This window comes from Pleurodeles waltl, chromosome 10 (genome assembly GCF_031143425.1).
Source record: "Pleurodeles waltl isolate 20211129_DDA chromosome 10, aPleWal1.hap1.20221129, whole genome shotgun sequence".
NCBI lineage: Eukaryota > Metazoa > Chordata > Amphibia > Caudata > Salamandridae > Pleurodeles > Pleurodeles waltl.
The window spans coordinates 979548294-979568888 of NC_090449.1; the positions used below are offsets into that span (position 1 = coordinate 979548294).

The 20595-nt window shown below is 46.5% G+C and overlaps 1 protein-coding gene across 2 annotated transcripts in view; it reads left to right on the plus strand.

The window, feature by feature from the left end:
- The first annotated feature begins 293 nt into the window (after window positions 1-293).
- The window catches only part of LOC138260847 (CD209 antigen-like protein C), a 103560-nt gene continuing 83258 nt past the window's right edge, over window positions 294-20595 (plus strand). For both annotated transcript variants that reach the window (XM_069209268.1, XM_069209269.1), the window contains exons 1-2: window positions 294-431; window positions 7845-7988. In XM_069209268.1, the coding sequence (XP_069065369.1) occupies window positions 353-431; window positions 7845-7988 (223 nt within the window). In that variant the 5' untranslated portion in view covers window positions 294-352. The remainder of the gene's footprint in view (window positions 432-7844; window positions 7989-20595) is intronic.

Here is a 20595-nt window from a genome sequence, read left to right on the forward strand (position 1 = left end):
GAGATGATAGGGTAACCGTAAAATCAAACCTGGGGATTCAGTAGGATACATTGCCTTCCACCAGGGAGAAGAGGAATAGGGTCTAGATTTTGGCATTAGTAATTCGGGGTCATCATTTGCTTTAAATATATAGATATTAATGTATGTATGTATAAGTTGTATCATAAAGAGAGGGAGAGGAACCGAATCCAGCACTTTAGGAGCAATTGTAATGAAAAGGGGAAATGAGCAGGGTGGACACCCTCCCTCGCCCAGATCTCTCTCTCTGGCTCTCTTTCGCTTCCACTTATCCCCCTCTCACAAGCCAGCGTGAGCATCCCATTGAGAGTCGTTCAGAGCACACCTTCGAGTAATGGAGCCTCCAGAGTACAGCAACTGCCTCACATTGCACCAGCCCTATGAAGGGAACGCAGAGGCAGCTGACCGAGCAGGTAGAGGGGGCAGCGTGTTCAGAACGAATGAGTGGGGGGTTGGGAAGCAGAGTGTGGTAACTGGTGAAGTGCCTGGAAGTGGTCACAGCAGCACCTCAGGGTGGAGAGTTTTGTCGACATTAATAAGTGGTATTTCAATATGTTTCTTAACTTGGGTTTGGGAAAAAGAAGTGGCGGTGATGTGTTTTTCTTGTATTTTTTATGTTTTCCACGCTAGTTATTGAAAGCATATTCGCATGGACATTATTCCGTGATTGCAGGCGCACGTCATCATTGCGTGGCAGTATGTTTGCTTGCATATTGTACAGTGACAGCAGGTTGGTATGTGTATTCTGAGTGACATTATGTTCACATGCATATTAATCAGTGGCTGCCTGTTTCCAGCATTTTGCTGTGTCAGATGTTCACCTATGCATTCTTCATGTACATTGGTTTGTGACATCAAGTTCTTGCATGCATTACTCGATAGCACTCTATTCACACTTGTATTGCCCAGTGTTCTCTAGTTCACGTGTGCATAGTGCAGTGAAGGCGTGATCACATGTGCATTACTTAGTGTCATGTGGTGTATAGGGTCTTATTCAGGGACAGAATTCGCATATGTTTGTTGTTTAGACATTCTAAAGTATTTATTATTGTGCAATAGGACCATGTAGCAATATCACGGAATAAGGAAAATATTTTGAAACAGCACGGGATAACATAACTATATGGTGTCACACTGAAGAAGCTAAGGATGTGATTTTCAGGCAGCTGCTGTGCCCCTGAGAAGCACTGCTTATGGGCAGAAGACTTTCTGAACTGCCAGTTACATCCAGGTGCTGGGATTTCTAGCTTCTAAGGGTTGCCTGTTCTCCTGAGCTGGAGAGTAGCTCTGATGGCATGGAAGCTGTTATGGAGTATCAGTTTTTAGGCCATGCAGCGTAATTTGTAATTCGATTAATTGATCTCAGCTGCTATAGGAAACCAATGAAGATGAGGCTGAGTTACCTTGAGGCAGCGCTCACTCTGGCCATAGAATTTAGAGGTTCTTTGGCTGCCACAATTTGAAGTCAATGGGACACCTGCCAAAACAGCATTCCAGGGCAGTAACCTATGGATTACGAGACCTTCAACAGATGCTTTTTCACATGACCTGAAGAATTGCTTGATGTTTTTTTGAGAAATGCAAGTAGAACTTGACAGACTTCACCACTCTGTTATTTTCTGGTTTGAGAGTAAGTGACAAGTCTAGGGTAAAGCTAAGGGTTTTCACAATAGGGGAGATTGTAGAAGAGAAGCCTTCTGACTTTAGTACAGTCAGTAGAGAGAGATCAAAATTATTTTTATAAGATGAGATAAAGAGAAGGAATTCAATCTTTACAGGTTGAGAATACAGAAAATGACCAACGTCCAAGTGGCTAGCATATTGGGGAATCTGCAGACAGGTTTATTTGTGTATATTTCGATTATTGGTGTACAGAGACTTCTTTATTCTCTATGATCAGATTCAGTGGCTCCAAGAAAGGAATGGACATAGCAGGAGCTAAAAAAGAGCCCTTGCGGCCCCATAAGTAAACATAAGCGAAATGCATTTTCTTGTATTTTTTAAGCCCAAGTCTTCACATCCAGCTGTCAGTTGGTGAAAAGGATGAAAACCTGCTCAAGATCAGGTCACAAAAGACAGTGTAATTTCTAAAGTTTGAATCAACCTTACAAGGTCAGCCATTTTGAGAACCTCCAGCAGAGCGAGAAGTGTGAATAAGTAGGAGCCTTCTATGTCTACTGTTTGGAGTGCATCATCCAGGTAATGGTTTCTTCACTAAATTGACAGCTGGCAAGCAGATGTTCTTCGACAATGACAGTGTTTTTTTTATATCAGCAACGTCCTCTCCAGTATGAACCCTAGCTGGATACCAGTCAGAAGTGACAAAAGAATGGCCCGGATTCACAAAGGTAAAGTTAGACTTTTGGTCTAAGTTTAGACCAAATATCTAACTTTACTACTTTTCGATATTCACAAAAGTAAGTTACAAGTAGTATCTGTACTTCCACGCAGGAGGAATAATCACTGCACTTGGGGAGGGATCTCCACACTCAGGGTGGAAGCTCTGCACTCAGGGCAGAGATCCACCCTGAGTGAGGAGATTTCATTGAGTGGGAGATTTTGCTCTGGCTGCGAAGATTCTACTCCAGGTGTGCAGTTGAATCTCTGCACTCAGGCAGAGATTCACCCCTGAGTGCAGATGTAAAGATGCTACTCAGAAATCTCCTTTGTGAATACCAATCGCGGCTTGCAGTTTTAGAGGGGGCGGGGCATGGTGTGCACGCAAGGGGGGGGCTTGAAATATTAATACATTTTAACAAAATAAAAATAATGTTACCTGGACCTCCACAGCCCCGCCTGGAGAACCGTGCCACTCCTCGCATCTTCCTGCAGGCACAGGCTCACAACCTGCCCTGCGGCTAATCCTGATGCTGCTCAAAGCAGCGTCAGGATTGGCTGGGAGCACCCAGCCAGGGTGCTCCCAGGCAGACTGGGAGCCTGTGCAGGCTCTCTCCAGCCCACTATGTTGCTGGGCTGGAGAGAGCCCTGTGCGCATGAGTGTTTGGCCGGCTGTCTCGGGCCGGCCAAACACACATGCCCTCTGATGGGAGTGCACAGAACACACCCCTCTGCTCGTCACAGCCTGTGCCCCACCCATTTCATAAGGAAGAGATAATAAGCACAATTTATTATCCCTTCCTTGTGAAAGGATTTGCAGCGGTTGCTTCTGGCTCGGGGTGACGCTCCTCCGCCCACATGGAGGCGCCGCCCCTGATGGATACCGAAAGTCTTAAACTTAGACTTTTAGTCTAAGGTTACCTCTGTGAGTCGGCCCAATATTATCTAGCACAGACATGATTTGGCCAATCTTCAGAGAGTAAGGGAACATTCATAGATGTGTTTGAAAATGGGTTTGTTGATTTTTAAGATATTGTCAGGCAGATGAGCTAGGTAATAGTTTGTTGAAGGAGGACAGCTTGTATTTACTGATTGGAAGGAAAGAGCCCCAAGTGTTTATTGTAGAAAAGTGGAGTATTATGCAGCGAGACTAGATATGTCTCAATATGCAATACTCTCATAACACCCCAAACTGGGTCCTTTGAATTCACAATAATAAATCCCTAGCTCACTCCAGGTAGTGTGGCACAGAATTGTAAGGCTTTATTAGAGGAACATGTGTTAAGCTTTCAGAGTACCAGCATGGACGATAAGTAAATAACATGACTTGAAAAAAATTTGATACCAATTTATAAACATAGAGCATATTTTTATAGAAATGTGGACACCAAAACAAACACAATCCAATACATATGCCCGGGGTTCATGATTTTAGAAGGAAAAATCAATCAGTGCAGTTCAACACTGAAAATTTGTAATACATCGGTCAATGGAGAAATCAGCTAGTCATAATTGGTCATTTGCAGGTGTAGTCAAGTTGAAACTAATGGCATGTAAGGTGATGTGGGTTACTGGACCAGGGGTCAGCAGTCAGTACAATTTTACCTGGCTCATAGTACCTGGGTACAGAATTGTCCTGGTTGCCCTTATTTATGAAAAAGGGTAGTAGCAGTTGCTGGAAAAACACATTTGTGACACTCGGTCACTTGCAGGTTGAGTTCAGGGTAATCCACTGGAGATGTAGCTGGTGTAGTTCCATAGAGCAAGGTTTACCAGGCAGTACAATTTCATCTGGCTTGTACGGCCCAGGAGCAGAGTGGTTCTCACTGTCTTTGGTGCTGAACGTGCACTGCAGATGGGCAAAATCATTATGTGGGTGCTAATGTCCCTTGAGTGCAATGAATCTGGACTCTGATAGCACTCCTGGGTCAGGCAGATTCAGGTGCAACTTTTGGCTATGTCGTATTTGTTTTCTTGTGTGACCAGGTTCTAGTAGTGGCGATTTCAGCAACTTCAACTCTTGTGTCCCTGGTTGTAGTTCCACAAGATCAGCCAACTGATCCTTGAAGTCACACTGTTACTGGATGCCAAGAATCAACTTTTCCCCAAGCGAGAAGCCTTAGACACAGTCTTAACTTTGTTAGCCCAATGTGCAGCAGGTTCAGCCTCACTCTTTGTGGGATCTCTCTCCGATTTCAGCATGATCTGAGGGTCATGCCAGGGGCACCCTGAGTGGACCACACATTCACTAGCCAATAAGCTACTGGGTCCTTTCCTACCTAGTGGCGAAGTTCCTGTCATGTGTGCCATCTGGCTATACTGGCTATACCAGAGTGGCACATTCTTGACCCTTTCAAGATGACACGATCACCATCCTTAGTCATCAGGAGCTTGGCAGCCTATCCTAGCCGTCTGCAGGAACAAAAGGCATCCTGCTCAGGGGTGTTGGCGCTACTTCCTTCAGAAAGTGGCTTTACACGTGAAGGATTTACTCACATGTCTCCCCAGGAGGTCAGAAACCTGTCTGTATGCCAGGGCCATTGTGATGCTGCTGAGCTAACTGGAGTACAGTCTAGCAACTTTCTAAAAGTTGCTTACCTTTAAAATTGGTATTAAACTCAATCTGGGAATCAATGTCATAATTAATTTGTTACCTTGCATGGCCCAGTTTGGTAGTCCCATTAAGGAGTTAGCTGGATTGGAATGCCAACCGGGTTAGCCATTGATGATACTAACTGTATCCACAGCAAAATGACAAGTTGGAAGTGTTGCTGCTAAGATATATCAACAAATATAGATATCTTTATAAAATACAGCTCCCTATCTCAGGGCTCTATAGGCCTTTCTTAGGGGGAGGCTTACATATAATTTTTACGGAGAAGGTGGATTTGCCATTGGAGTGACTGGCAAAGCCAAACTGGCAGTGAAAACACTGTCCTTCCAGTCTGCACTGGCATTTTGTACCTTGTCACACACAGGGTGGCACAAACAGTGCTGCACCCCTGAGAGGGCTCTCTGCCTTACATTCCCTGGTTACCCTGGGTACCATACAATAGGGACTTATAAGTGAGTCAGTCCTTACCAATTGAGTGTATCCATTTTGACCTACAATTTGTATGTGTCAGAACACTGGCGCTGAGGCTCTGGTTAGCAGGCCTCAGTGAACTCTTAGAGTCGGAAATCATCAGTCTAAAAATGTGGGGGTGAACATGCAAACATAGGTATTTCCTTACATTAACCTTATACTCTAAATCCAATGTGTTTACCTGGACATAGTCCGTGAACTTAGGGACATATACTTATGAGTGTGGTGGCACAGGACAGTGCAGCAAGTCACTTTGCTGCGCTGCCCTGTGTCACAGGCAAAGGCAGGAATGTGCCACATTTATTCAATACGGTGCATTCCTGTCCTTTTCTCCTGCAATTGCAACCTTTTAGCAGCCTATCACCAAAGCAGGCACCCTCGAACCATGGTACAAGGGTGCCTGTGTTGCATGCATGACTGTTTTTGTGCCAGAAGGGATACCTTCCTGCGCAAAAACTATCCTGATAAGGTTTTTCCCTGACTATGGCCTTCATTACAACTTTGACGGGCGGTAACCGCCACCCACCAAGTTGTAACCGCCGCGCGGCCATCAATGCGACTGCACTTCCGCGGTGGCCATTTCAACCTCCCCGCTGCCGGCCGGCCCAGCGATGATGTCAGCCGCAACACGGGAGCTGGCTCCAAATGGAGCCGGTGGTGTTGCGGCTGTGAGACGGGTGCAGTTGCACCCGTCGCGCTTTTCACTGTCTGCTATGCAGACAGGGGAAAGCTCCATGGGGCCGTGGCAAGGGGCCCCGCGACTCCCCTTTCCGCCAGCCTTTTCATGGTGGTTCCTACTGCCATGAAAAGGCTGGTGGGAGGGGGGACCCGTAATCCCCTGGGCAGCGCTGCCCTGGGGGATTACAACCGCTGGGACCAACGTGGCGGTAAACCGCAGGTCCCGGCGGTGCAACCGCGGCGCTTCCGCCGGGGTCGTAATACACAGGATTGCACCACCAGCCTGTTGCCGGTGCAATCCGACAAAACAGCCCTGGCGGTCTCTGACCACCAGGGTTGTAATGAGGGCCTATGTGTTCTGCAGAATGCTCTCCTGCAGAATGCCTCTCCTGGGTAGGTGTAAGATTTTGGCAGATTCTCAGGTTTACAAGTACTTGTAAATCTGGGAATGTGTCAAAATCCATGGCAGTTGCGTGGGAGCACCCATCGCAACACACATGGAACGTCAACGCAGGGCAGAGTAAGACAATGCAGTGATTTGCGCTGCATTGCCTTACTCCATATTTTTAAAGCCATGCAAAGCAATGCAAAGTGGCTTTGTGTGGCTTCAAAAATATGACTTAGTGGTTTTGCACTACGCATGCACCACATTGCGTGGTGCAAGCATGGTACAACCCACTTATAAATATGCCTCTAAATCTACATGTGGATCAACTTTCACATTGGCTAATTTTCAACTCTACCGCATCCGAAAAAGAAAGGACCAAATGTTTCTTATGACTCAGGAGCTGTTCACCAAACTACTGCCTTTTCACATGGATCAAATGTGCCTTATGACATGAGATCTGTTAACCAAGCTACTGCCTTATCCCACTTTAGATATGGCTGTGACTTACTAGCAGACTTAATTGCCTCTATCATATCTCCTCTAAATTTTACTCTGCATTTACATGAAAAAATAGTGGTAGTTTTGTATACTACAAGCACATCACACTTATTTGAACAGAATTCTATTTGCATTTCCTCAAGGATAAAGTAAAATGTTGAAATCCTTCCTTAAATACAAGTTTAGATGACACAGATTTAGAAAAAAAAAATCATCTAAAATTCCTTTTTTGTTTTATAAATGATAGAGTAGATCTCAATGCACACAGGTCTAGCAAATAAGGAACAAGATCTGGAAGAAGGTGACTATAGAAGATGAAGACCTGAAGAGCATATCTAGTGAGAAGATAGAAGGGGTACATGTAGAAAAGAAGAAAAGGATATAGAGGAAATTTAATAAGAAGAGGTAGATTGGATTGGAGGACATAGGTAGATGAGAAGACCTGGAGCATATAGCTAGAGAAAAAATGATTCTGGTGGATATATCTAGAAAATAAATAGATGTGGACAACATATTTAAACTCGAAGAAGACAATGCAGATAACATATACAGAAAAAAAGACAAAGGGGATGCAATTACAAAACAAGACAATGTGGAGAACATAGGTAAAGACGAAGTGGATGTTTAAGACATTCTGAAGAGAAGACAATATGGAGGACATATGTAAAGCAGTACCTGTTAGCATTTACCTAGAAAAATTAGATAAACGGAGGAAAAATAGATATGAACGATTTAAATAGAGGAAAACATCTGGACAGCACATACAGAGAAGAAATAGTTATCTGCAGACTTCCTGTGCCCATCGCTTTGCGAGGAATAACTCTATTTATTCTCATCTAGGTTGCATAGACGAAGACCGCTACAGCGCCATCTATCAAGATATACTTGAGACTGCAGCTGAAGGGAGAAACCAAGGAATCTCCTTTCGGGATCCGAGAATCGAAACTTTGCGGAAGCCCAACAAGGAAGTGAAAACAGGCAGATGTGAGTAAGAAATGACGTGCTTCTCTGACTTGTCTGTGGCCGACCAGACACTTTTAGGAGGGATGTATCTGGGCAAAGATGTGGTCAAGATGTAATTTGTAACAGCGAATAACATCCCTGCTAATATTTTAAGTCATCTTAGGTGTTTCATCTTTCAGTAGCTCGGGCCTTGTGTCTGTTGTGAAAGAGAGTTTATTAGCATTCTGCGCCATGGGTTTGTATTAAAACTGTTTGGAAAAGTAAAAGTGAGAAAAAAAATTGTGGGGCACAGCGCCTCCTCTCAAAAGCGAGATCAACACCAGTTGAAGGACGCGTTAACAGTTCTAATTGTTCACTCAAACTGTTAAAATGGCTGAGATGATGGTGTGTATTTGTATAGAAAACGGGTGCGTCTTGTATAGGGAAATGTGAAGGTCAGAAGTATTCTAAACACAGAATGGCAGAATGGACAATTTCGTATCTTGACCACGTCTACGAGTTGACACTCCCCTTGTTCAGCAGTACAGACAGGCCTGGAAGAGTTCCCACTAGCTCCAATGTGGGCTGGATTTGTTTCAGTGGGAGAACTATGCTCTTGGGTAGGGTAGCAGTCTTAGAAATAAAAATGTGGGGGCAGATCTACCAATTTTTTGAGCTGGGTTTGCATCATGAAAGTGACGCAAACCAGTACAGAATGTTTTTTCTATTATTCACTTTCCAGCGCAAAACTTGCTTTGGGATGGATGATGACAGAAATTAATGCAAAGTAGCTTTGCATTACTTTACGTCAAGGGGCGCTACATGGGCTTTTCCATGTAACCACCTACCATTTTTGATACGAAACCCTATCTACCAAAAACCTGAGACGGGTTTTGCGTAAAACATGAACACCTTTTAAAACAGGGTGTTAAACTTTGCAGGCATGCTGCACTGTGCAGCACACATACAAAGTAGGAAAAGTTTTGGAAGTTGTCTAGTTGTCTGGACTGGTACCCTTACAGTACAAAACCTATGCTACATTCTTGCACACACCCTTGCACTAAGGCACAAAGGTGTGTGCGTGGAGCATTCCAGCTGAAATCAGCACCGGCGCTAGGGAATTCGGAGGAGGGAGACGCATCCCTGCAGATATGGTGCTCTCCTGCTCCCTCCTTCTTGCGCAATGCAGCACAGATTTTTTGGCTGCTAGTCTGCATTACTGGGAAGGATAGTAAATCTGGCCCATGCTGTTTTTTCTATTATTTTCAACATTTACTTGAGGGCGGAATCTACCTCATGTAGATTTCACTGCAAGAATTCTATGTGTTGTGACTGCAGAACAGTGTTACTAATGTTATAACTTATTTTCTAGAAGCTTTTTAAAATGCTATGGAAAATCGTGTATCATCTTTTTTAGTTTAAAACTAACGCAATAAAATTTGAACTTGGGCACTAATATATACCACTGACACATATTTAACAAAGTGTTCTGCATAAAATTTACTTTGGCAAAAAAAAACTAGCACCTGTTTAAAGTATGGGTGGCGAGCCACAAAGCAGTTCACGTGGTCTGGGCTAAGCATCCACCCCCCACTTCACAGGCCACCTATCAGATTCCACACCAGTACAGAGGATATTTTTTTTACCAAAAGTGCTTCCTCCCAAATGAACAAATCTTTTTTGGTGCCTGCTGTGACATGTAATAATGACAGGATTTTTTGCTTGAATCTTTTTATTTCTTTTTCATATAGAGAAATACAAATGATTATCATATACGTCAACTACAGTGTGGAAGTTAGGGTTGCATCATCCTAGTCACCACATGTTTTGTTTTCAATCATTTTGACCAGCAGTGAATCTTCACCTGTGGACGGTTAAAATGTACAATCAGAACTGAGGTGGTATACTAGGACTATGAGACATCACATGCCACCAAATTTCAGGATGATTATCAGCATGAAAGAATTAATATATCATTACATCATCTAGGCAGGTGGCTATCGCACACTGCACTGCTAAGAAGTTAAGATTCAGCATAACTTTTATGTACACCAATATAACAATAAACAGGAACCTGCTCTAGAGTCCGTTCCCCGGGCGCACACCCCCCATATACTCCTGCATCTTCACCTAATCAATCAAACGAGTCACGCCAGCGCATGTCCGCAGGACCCTTCTCAGCCCATTCCATCAAACCCCACTCCCCTCGGTGTGAAGGGCCAAGCATGCCGCCCAGTGTGGCAACGCTGATCCACTGCATTCAGCCATCTCAAACCTCTGCCGCCAGTGCAGTCCATGCATGAGCATCATCTGTGTCAAATCTTTGCTCTTGTTCCCGGAGCTCCCTCAGCATCTCATCCCAGCTAGAAGGGAAATTTGTGTAATTCCAAGTTATCTTCCGTCGGCAGCGCCACCACCTCCGCCTCAGCCCACACCATACACAAACTCTTCCATGCTTCTATTGAAGGGGGCTTTGCAGAGTTTCATCTCCTGGTGATGAGTCGCTTAGCTATCAAAAGGCCCAGATCCAGGAATCTCGTGGACACCTTATGCTTTTTTAGCTCTGGGGAAAAGGCCCAAAATACAGGCCTCCCACGTGAACACCTGTCGAGGTGCTGTGCAACTCGATAGCTGTGCCGGCTCTGCACCCCAATAATTGCGTAATGAAGGACAGGACCACAGCATGTGCAACAAGTCGGCCGCCACTAACGTGCAGGGGGGCAGGCTGCATCCGCATGCTGAAAGTACTGGTTAATCTTTGACGGCGTAAGATATGCTCTATGGAGTGTATAGAATTGGATCAGACAAAATTGTGCATTGCACAGAATGTTGGTGTGGCTTTTCAGTGCAGCTTCCCACTCTTTATCTGTACAGGGCCTAGCCAGGTCACCCTCCAACCAACCTGCAGTGAGGCACAGGTGTACACTGTGTGTGTCCGGAGCGCATCTGTGAGCCATCTTACTAAATGTCCACCTGCCCCCATAATATGCAGATATTGTACCTAGAGGTGCATTGGCGGTTCAGTGGAAATGTCCCCCCTAGTGCCGAGAGAGCAACACTATCAGGGAGTTATACAATAAGAACTGCCCCGGTGATAAGCCTGCCTCCTTTGCTAATGTGTCAAATGGGGTTAGCACTCCCTCGGTTTAAAGGTCTCCCAGCATATGCAATTCAACGGCATGTCAAGATTCCAGCTCCATCTAAGTCATGCGCCGTGTTCTGTGCAGCGTGCCCAGTAGGGCCAGAACTGGCGCACAAGGGATGTCTGCATGTGTGAGGTACAGACTACAGCAGTAGCAGTGATGTGCCACATCCACCAGGGGCAAGTTTGGCACCCTAGCTCGCCCGTTCTTGTGAAACAGGTGTAACACCTCCGATAGTGAACAAGGCTGTGTCACCACTGCCGTGACTGACAGCTGGAGTCCAGAAAGCCACCTGGCCACCCACTGCAGCTGGGAGGCCAGATAGAGCTGCTCCATGTTAGGTACCACCAGTCCGCCCCTTTCCAGTGGCGAGTACAACTTTGTCAGTGCCACCCTACAGCAGCTTTCGTTCCTAATAAGTTCCCCATTTCTAGACTCCAGTTCTCTGAAAAACTTTGCCGGGATATACAACGGCAGGTTGAAGAAAAAATAAAGCATCAGAGGGAGAACCACAATTTTCAGAAGCGCTATTTGCCCCTTCACAGAGAGTGGCAGTGTTTGCCAGAAAGTCATTTGGGCACGAATATCTGTCACCGCCCACTTGAGGTTTCCATCACACAGGTCATCTATCATGTGGTATACATTAATGCCTAAGTATCGAAATGTCCTGGACTGCCAAGGAATGAGTACACCTGATAGGGTAACGCCAGGATCAGGCCAATCAGGGCTAAAAGGAAAAAAGGCACAATTTTGTCCAATTGACTCGTAACCCTGACAGTACTGCAAAATGCTGCAGTATATCTGCAACTTCCTCTGGAATATTGGAGATGTCCCTAAAATACAGGAGGAGAGCATCTGCATACAGGGAGACTGTATGACAACCATCCCCCAGCGGGATGCTCCAGGCCTCCCCTAGATGGCGAGTTCCGCCGCCAAGGGCTCTATCGTCAGGGAGAACAGCAGCTGGTAGCGGGAGCAACTCTGCTGAGTCCCCCTGCCTACCTCAATCGGTTCCAAGATAGTTGAGCCAGTTCTGACACTGAACTGTGAATGCGTATACAACAGCTTCACTAGTCTTAAAAAGCCTGGGCCAAAACCCAACCAGGGCAGCACTGCAAATAAAAAGGGCCAATCCAGTGACTTGAAGGCCTTCTACAACACCAGGGGGCCCACGCCAGGCCAGTCCTGAACAGAGTACTGCATGACCCGGAACAGGCGCCTGATATTCAGGCAAGTGCTACGTGCCGGCACAAAGGCATTCTGATCAGAGTGGGTCAGGTAAGGAACCAGAGGCAAAAGCCTCGTCTCCAACAGTTTAGCCAGAAATTTACAATCTGTATTAAGCATCGTCAGAGGTGTGTATGATCCCAGCACTGTTGGGTTTCTGCCCAGTTTAGGGAGGGATATCTGTAGTTCCTTCCGCTTTGACGCCATCAGGGATGCTGCTGACAGAGGAGGTCATTATGACCCCGGCGGTAAAAACCGCCTGCTGACGCGGCGACTGATGGGCAAAAGAGCGTCGCCGTGGCTACCAGCCGTCCAGCCGATTATGACCACTGCCGGATTCCTGCCAGAAGGATGGCGGAAATCCAGTTATGGCCATGCCAGCAGCACTCCAGTAGACTGCAGCCGGCCGTATTATAATACAACCTGGCAATGTTCTGCTGGTGGACGCTGCTGCTGGCAGCAGTGCTCCATCCCGTCTCCTGCCGGAGGACCCCCTGACTACAGGTAAGTCGGGTGCTCCAACAGGGGAGGGAGGTGGGGGTGTTGTGTGTGTGGGGGGCTGTGTGTATATATCTGTGCGTGCGTGTATGCGGGTGTGTGTTGCGTGTTGTGTGTGTGTGTGCATGTATGGATGTGTGAGTGCATGTATGTTGAGTTGTGTGAATGCGTGTCTGCGTGTATCTATGGAAGTGTGTAAGGAAGTGTGTGAATGGATGTATGCATGCATGGATGAATGTTGGAATGGGTGGGTGTATGCGTGTGTGCATGTGTGAAGGGAGGGGTGTGTTTGAAGGGGGGTCTGGAGAGGAAGAGGGAGGTTGGGGGGGAACCAGTGGAGGTGGAGGGGGGTAGGGAAGACCCTATCAGTGACAGGGAAGGGATTCCCTGTCACTGATAGTGCCTACCGCCATGGTTTTCGCGGCGGTAAGGATGCCACAAAAACCATTGCGGTAGGGGGGGTTATAATCCCGCAGGCGGTCAAGTGAAGGCCGCTGGGCTGGAGAGTGAAGTCTCCAGCCCGGCGGTTGGTACTGCTGTGGCGGTCGGTGTGGTAAAGCCAAACCGCCACTGTCATAATATGGAGAAAAGTACTGCCAGCCTGTTGGGAGTATTTTCCTCCATATTAACGCCGACTGCCCAGACCCCCAGAGTCTCTTCAAATAATCGCAGCAAGTGAGGTGCAATCATATAGGAGTATGTCTTATAAAACTCTGACGGGAGACCGTCAGGACCTAGGGTTTTTCCAGCAGCCAATGCGCGTACACTGTCCTGTATCTCTGCTGAGGTTTATTGTTCATCTAATTCCTCCTGCTGATCTTCCATGAGGCAGGGCAACGGGAGTGGGGAAAATAACTCCTCAAAATTTGCAGGCTGGTGCCCTTGATTGATACAGGGCTGCTTAGTAATGTGTTAGCTTCATGAATCTCGCCTTGAGTGTACAGCACATCACCCGTTGCCAAACGCAGGTCCAGAATAGGGGTGAACTCCTGCTCATGTTGGATCAACTAGGGCAATAACCTGCCTGATTTATCAGCAGCAGCATGTGTGCATGCCGAATGAGCTGCATAGTTAAGACAGCGCATCCTCTTCACCAGGAACAGGTGTTCTGCCCTCTTGTTTGCGAGTATACACATACCTAGAGAGTTCTGGATAGCACATTTTTTTGTGTTGCAACAGAGGTTTTTTTACTCGGATTAAGTGGCGCTCAATGGACCTGTGCATGTACCATTGCATTCCCAGGCTTTGTCCTCGTATGTAAACCTTGAACACATACCATTCAATGAGCCCAGACAAGGCAGTGCCAGCATTACGGTCAAAATATTCAGCAATAGCTGTGCCAAGCAACATCCTAAAGTGTGCATTCTCTAACATCTCTGGCTGCAGTTGCCAGGTGGGAACATCAGAGACAGATGTATCCAACCCCATATGTAGGAGCAGGGGATTGTGATCGTAGTGTGTGCGGCCAAGGTAATCCATCTGTAGCACCGCGGAGCACAAGTTATCTGAACAAAGTATTCAAGTTGCACATGTAGATGATGGAGAGCTGCTAAAAATGAATAGACTCGCATCTCAGCATTGCGGTGTGTCTCTACGAGTCCACAAGCCTCCAGTGCTGGAGCCATTCCCGCAGTGAACACACAGCAGCCACTGTGGGCGTGGTAGCCATTGATGGGAAAGACCGGTCAAAAACAGGGTCCAAGACACTATTCTCCTCCCACTAGCCATGGGAGGCCACTTCAGTGGGAGAGGACTCCAGACAGTCTATGGAGGAAAGAGGCCTGATCTGTGTTTGGCACATATAGAGACCCAGCAACAATGCCCACCCTTCTAAGCATCCACGCACAAACACAAACCGACCCTCAGTGTCTGCCTCAAACTCCTCTACCACAAATGGGGTGCCCGGCCTAATCCAAACAAGGACCCCTCTGGCATATGCAAAGAAATTAGTCACAAATAGTTGTCCCCGCCAGCACTGCTGCAGCCTGGTGCCCTCTGACAGCGTGAGGTGATTTTCTTGCAGTAGCACTATGTGGATCATAAGCCTCCTAAGGTATGAGTAAATGGAGTACCTTGGCACCCACGTGTGTATACCTCTTACATTCCATGTGAGAATGCTAACAGGAGACATAGCTGGGTATTTGGAAGAGAGTCTTGGAGCTTACTGCTTCTTAAAGCAGCGAGAATTGCAGAATAATCCATCAAGCCACCGGGGAGGCATGCAGCGGAGAGCCGGACTCCAGCTAACAACCAACAAATGCAGCATAGAATGAACAACAGCCACAAAGTTAACACAGTGGAATACCATCTGAGCAGAAGGACAACAGGTGGCTGCCCAAACCATCTAACTTGCCTCTCCAGCATAACTAGTGTGGGAAAAGAAGGTACCCACAAGCAAAAAGGTAAGTGGGGGTTATGCCCCTAGCACATCTCATAAGCAGACAGGGGCCCGGCACACAGCACAGCGCAATCTGCACCTGCCCCACAGGTTGCCCCTCCATCCCCACCAGGAGGCGATGGGCCACCACAGAGCAGCAAGTTAAGTGGAGGATCGGGACTGACCCACGGATGCAGCACAGCTGCAAGCACGCAATACAGCCTGAGACATCAACCATCTATGGCAGTGACATCAAGTGTTAGCAAAAGTAGCACGTAGGACCATTACAAGTGTTAAGTCATATCATTTGCCATCTGGGGTGTCACAGTAGGAAGGGTCATGGACCCAGTGTCTGACAGGTGTCCACCAAAGGAGTAATTTTCAGCATCAGAGTTATTTAGTTATTTTTCAGTGTCTGAACTAGTCGTTGGTTCCCTGATGGCTGCAGTGATCTGCAGTGTACGGCGCTGCTCCTCGATGATCTCCTCTAAGTCTGAGGCATTGCCCTGCAACACAAGGGGTATTTCACGACGTTGGTGGCTCCTACGTCTGCGAGGTTTCGGATTCCACTGCTCCCTCCGCTCTGCCGTTAACTCTTGTTGGTTGACCAATCCCGCCAACTCCAGCCATTCCCACGCAGCTTCAGGGGTGTCGAAGAAGCTGGTCTTCCCCTGTGCTACAACTGGCAGTCTGGCAGGGAAGAGGAGGGAGTATGTTAGGCTAAGTGCCCGTAGTTTCCATTTCACAGATAAGAAGGAGCCCCTCTGCTTTTTATATTCTAGAAACATCATCACTTTAGCATTGTCTACATGAAGGGCCAGGAGTGTTTGCACCACTCGGAGTATGGTATCTCTGTCTACAAAGTGTAACACAGAAAGAGGAATGGTCTTGGATCTGCACCCGGCGGTCGGGATCTTGTCGGGACGCGGTGAGCACATTCATCTGAGAAGAATTTCGTAAGTGCCCCCAATGGGACCAGTTCGCAAATCCATTTCTCCACATAGGAAACAGCATCAGCACCTTCTGCTCCTTCTGGAAGGCCTACCACACAAATATTGTTTCTCCTGCTGCGTCCCTCCACATCTTCCACCTGGTGCTCCAGCGCCACAACCTTATTAATTAATTCCTGCAGTGAGGTGTCCATCTGACTAGTCTTACGAGCAAGGTTGCTCAAGATACCCTCCAGCAGACGAGTCTTGTCTACCAGTTTACAATGGCCTGCATGTAATATGCTGAGGTCACTGATCACCTTGTTGATTTTGTTCTCCAGAGACGCACGTGTCTGATCAAGAGCTGCGCCAATGCGTTTCACCACTACCAGCATCGCATCTAGCTTATGACTATTGGAGGCCGAGGTCTCAGGTCTCGATGTCTGTGAGCTGCTTCCTGTCCCAGAATGAAGATGACCCATTTCAGTGGCGGCAGGGGGCTGGTATTCCCAGTTCACAGGACCGGGTAGGCAGGAATGCAGCAAAATAGCTTTAATTTGGTGGGCGCAGAGTCTCAACAACCTCCTTACCACCGTCACGCCCCTTAACGCCTCCATACGGCAGGGGGTGGTTCATCATTTGGCCTCTCGTTGTAGGTGCATCCGTCACTGGTCCTGCAGCGCCCAGCTGCCCGTCTTTCCGTCCTTCCGCTGATAAATGGCTGATTAACACAGCTCTACCGGGAGACGCTTTAGGTCGCGACCGCCATCTTGGCTGGGCAAGCCACACCCCCCCCCCCATGGAGTGGCCAGCATATATTTCATTATTCAAAGACAAACCACCAAGTAGTGGTAGAAGGAGAGTCTCCAAATGCCTGAATAGGAATCTTTGCAATAAAAACTTTCTTTTAGGAAATGTTGGCTGGTATCCCTGATCATGTATTACCATCCGTAAAACCTGTTATTATGTGGTCAAAAAGAAGAGAGAGAAGTGAGGGATGTGTGCATTGAAGGTCTGCAAGTTTTTGTTGGATGCCCTGTTAGCATCCAAATGTAAACAAGCCCGTTGGTGTTCTTTCCCTTTGCAGTGACATTGTGCAAAGCTAAACTCTACAAAACCTAAAATTGCATATAAAGAAAACTGCAGACATTAGCCACTGGGCATGGAAAAGCTTTGCAGAAGGTAAACTTCTAGAAATGTATTATGCATACATTCAGCAGCCTGGTCGGCGGATTATAGACAAAATAATTTTACATGGCACCAGCACTTAATTGTCAACACTGGCACTTATGACAGTCTGCTACATGGTGGCACTGTTTGTCTGATTTAGGTATGAGCACAACAACAGTTGCTTATTAATTCAATATTCAGTAAAAATGTCTGATACCTGTCACCAAAGCTATTTTTATTGCTTTCGTGGCCTGGAATAGTTGGGATGGTCACACTTTTAGGAGTGTGATTATTAGTGATTGTGTTGGTACTGTCATTGGCAACGCTGACATGGCAATGGGTTAGCAAACTGCAGTGGCCTCCTGACAAGGGAAATGGTACTTATTCTTTTTAGAACTTGAGCACTCCATACTCCTAAATTGTCCAGAACCAGGCAGCCCAATTAATTTATTGACAACCTAAACAATGCCATGTCACCCTCTTGATGAAAGACCTCCATTAGTTGCCAGTGGAACAAAGAAAATCTTCAAAACTGGTTGCATTGTCTTCAAAACATTTAATAACAAAAGTTCTGCCTTCATCACTTCCCGAATTCAGAAGTACACCCCAAAACGCACCCTGTGGTCTGCCTTCATGAACTACCTGTTGGTACCTAAATTTAAGATAAAGAGAATGGGTGGCACCAGATTCTCAGTAATCGCAATGCTTGCCTAACAAGTACGGGTACCATAACATAACAAACTTTGGGATGAGATCGCTCTCGGCATTCACTACTTAGTAGAGGAGTGAATGCTGAGAACGAGCTCATCCCAAAGGTTGGGGAGACTTTTTTCTGTTATGAATTTTGACTTTCAACAAGTGCATGAAAGCATATCTTCTTTCTTTTCTGATCTAGCATTGGTGGTGATTTCATTTATTTGCCTTGTGTAGCATCTAGAAATGCTATACTAAAGAAATTAATGTTTACTATCCTTTTCATTTCTTGACATGAGCTAATTCATTTGATTCCCACACCTGGGCTATAATAGATCTTTCAACCATACACTCTTAAAAAAGCTTAGCATTTCTTGCAGGTTTGCTGGGACTTCCATACATCCCTGATCAGAGCCACCCTTGCACTAGGTTCAATTTCGACCCCAGATTATACGCTGAGCTATCCATTTTTTGCCATCTTACATTTTCTACCTTTTTGGACACACATCTGTAAAAGGTCTCTGTTCTCCCGTGCTATCGCTTTCTCGGTCCCTGAGTTGTAGGAAGTAGCAGCTTTGTAAATATTGCGTATTTGAAGCAGAGAAACTGCCTTTCTTATCCAAGGCCCTAGCTAATTTCTCCTACTTATATATGTCGCATTCCCAATCCAAATGAAGATCCCTATTATTTGATTATGTTTAAAAAATAAATTAATTGAATTAAGGTACACAGAGGCAGGGCTACATCATGAGCATAGAGTGGACTCTTGGAAAACCCAGCTAATTCAGGAGCCCCCAAACCAGGGCTTGTCCCCAGTCTTCCTGGCAAAGCACTCTGTTTAAAAAGCAGGAAATAAAGGGGAAATAGGTACCCCATGAATGTTCCTCTTACTACACTATTCCTGCCACAGCAAAGGCCCTCAGGAAGAAAATTATATTTAAAAAAAAAAAGCAACCTGGGGCCGTATCACACATAGGGCGCTTTGTCCTTATTTGCACCAGGCGATCCTTTTAAAAGGTGTGCCTGGCGCAAACAAGGAAAATGCACTGTAATAGCATGAATGAGCTACCCCCAGGGCAGCCACAAACTCGAGCTGCTCTGCGGGTCGCGCATTCATGAAAAAAATGGAGTGGCTGCTTTAAAGCCACACTCTTTATCACTGTGCAGGCGGCAACTAGTCTGCACTTTTAAGGGGGATTACAGACCCCCTTGCAGGTGGGTGCAGTCAGTGACTGCACCCGCCTGCAAGGGGATGTCAGGGGATCCTTGGGACTCCCTTTCAGAGGGCTGCCATCAGGGAGCGTACTGACAGTGCTCCACACTTTAGATGCTGCACTGTCAGTGCACCTCCTGACAGCTTCTTTGTAAGGCACCCACGTATATAAAAAATGACGCAAATGCGGTGCTAAAAAAGTATAAATATGGGCCTTAATATCCTTCTTTCCACATCTACGTACTATGAGGATATATATATACACATATATATATATGTTGGAAGGTGGGTCATTAGTTGTGTGGCCTGCACAAGTAATAAGTCCGCACACGACCACCACTGGGAACCAAACACCCCACTGTAGCGCTTGACTCTCATAGGGTAGCATTGCAGAGCAGTCCAAGGCTTACTCAAGGGAGGTGGTGTGGGCTAGTAATCCTCATTCACGAGCACACAAGCATGACTCTCAATAAATGATTGTCCAATCTGTGTTTTTTCTTTTGATAAAGTAAAAGTACATTTATTACTCACACACACACTCAATACTATGCAACAATCTACAAATATACACAAAATGATGGAATCACTCTGGGAAAACATTGTGTATTCTCTTGTGTCTCCTCAAGGGAGAATATAATCCAACAACCCACATGGCAAAACAACCCAGTGACATTTGAACATTTGACATTGGACAGTAAGGTGAAATGAGCACACCTACTGTTGCAATTAAACACCTTTAATTTGCCAACAGGTAGAGAACTGTCAGTGTCATTATTCAAATTAACATCATCAGACAACATATCAAACCATATTCAAGCAATTTAATCATTAGGGTTACTTTTAGGCTACTTTTAGATTACTCCTAATTGATCATAGATTAATAGTTCAACACATTGGGTAATACCAGCCTACACCTCTAGTAAACACCATCCCACAAGCTAAAACAAAAGTCCACATAAGCTTGGGCTTCAAACACAGGTTTGGAACCCTTGGGGGGTTATCATTCATTTGTCCCACCCTACTTAGGGTGGGGACACAAAACGATGTTGGGGGGAGGCTGCGCTGCTCCTCCAGCTCCCCCTGTCTCTGGGCGTGAATCTGGTGGTGGCCCCATCTTCCTGGGACCACCACAAGCCTGGTTAGGGAACCATCCCCAGCTCCAGCCCCGCAAAGCATGCTGGGGTGGCTGCATATCAAATGAGTGTCTCTCCCGCTGCGCCGGGGAGAGCTGCGTTGCTGCCCAAAGCCGATGCTGGTCGTGGGGGGGTGCCGGTCCCACCGGACACCCACCGCTCCAGGTAACGGTTTCTTCATTGGAGGGCGGCCCCGGGAGCCCACCCCTGGCTGCCCCCGCCGGCTCCCCGCATGACCAGCACCTCTGTGTGCTGCCTCGGGAGCT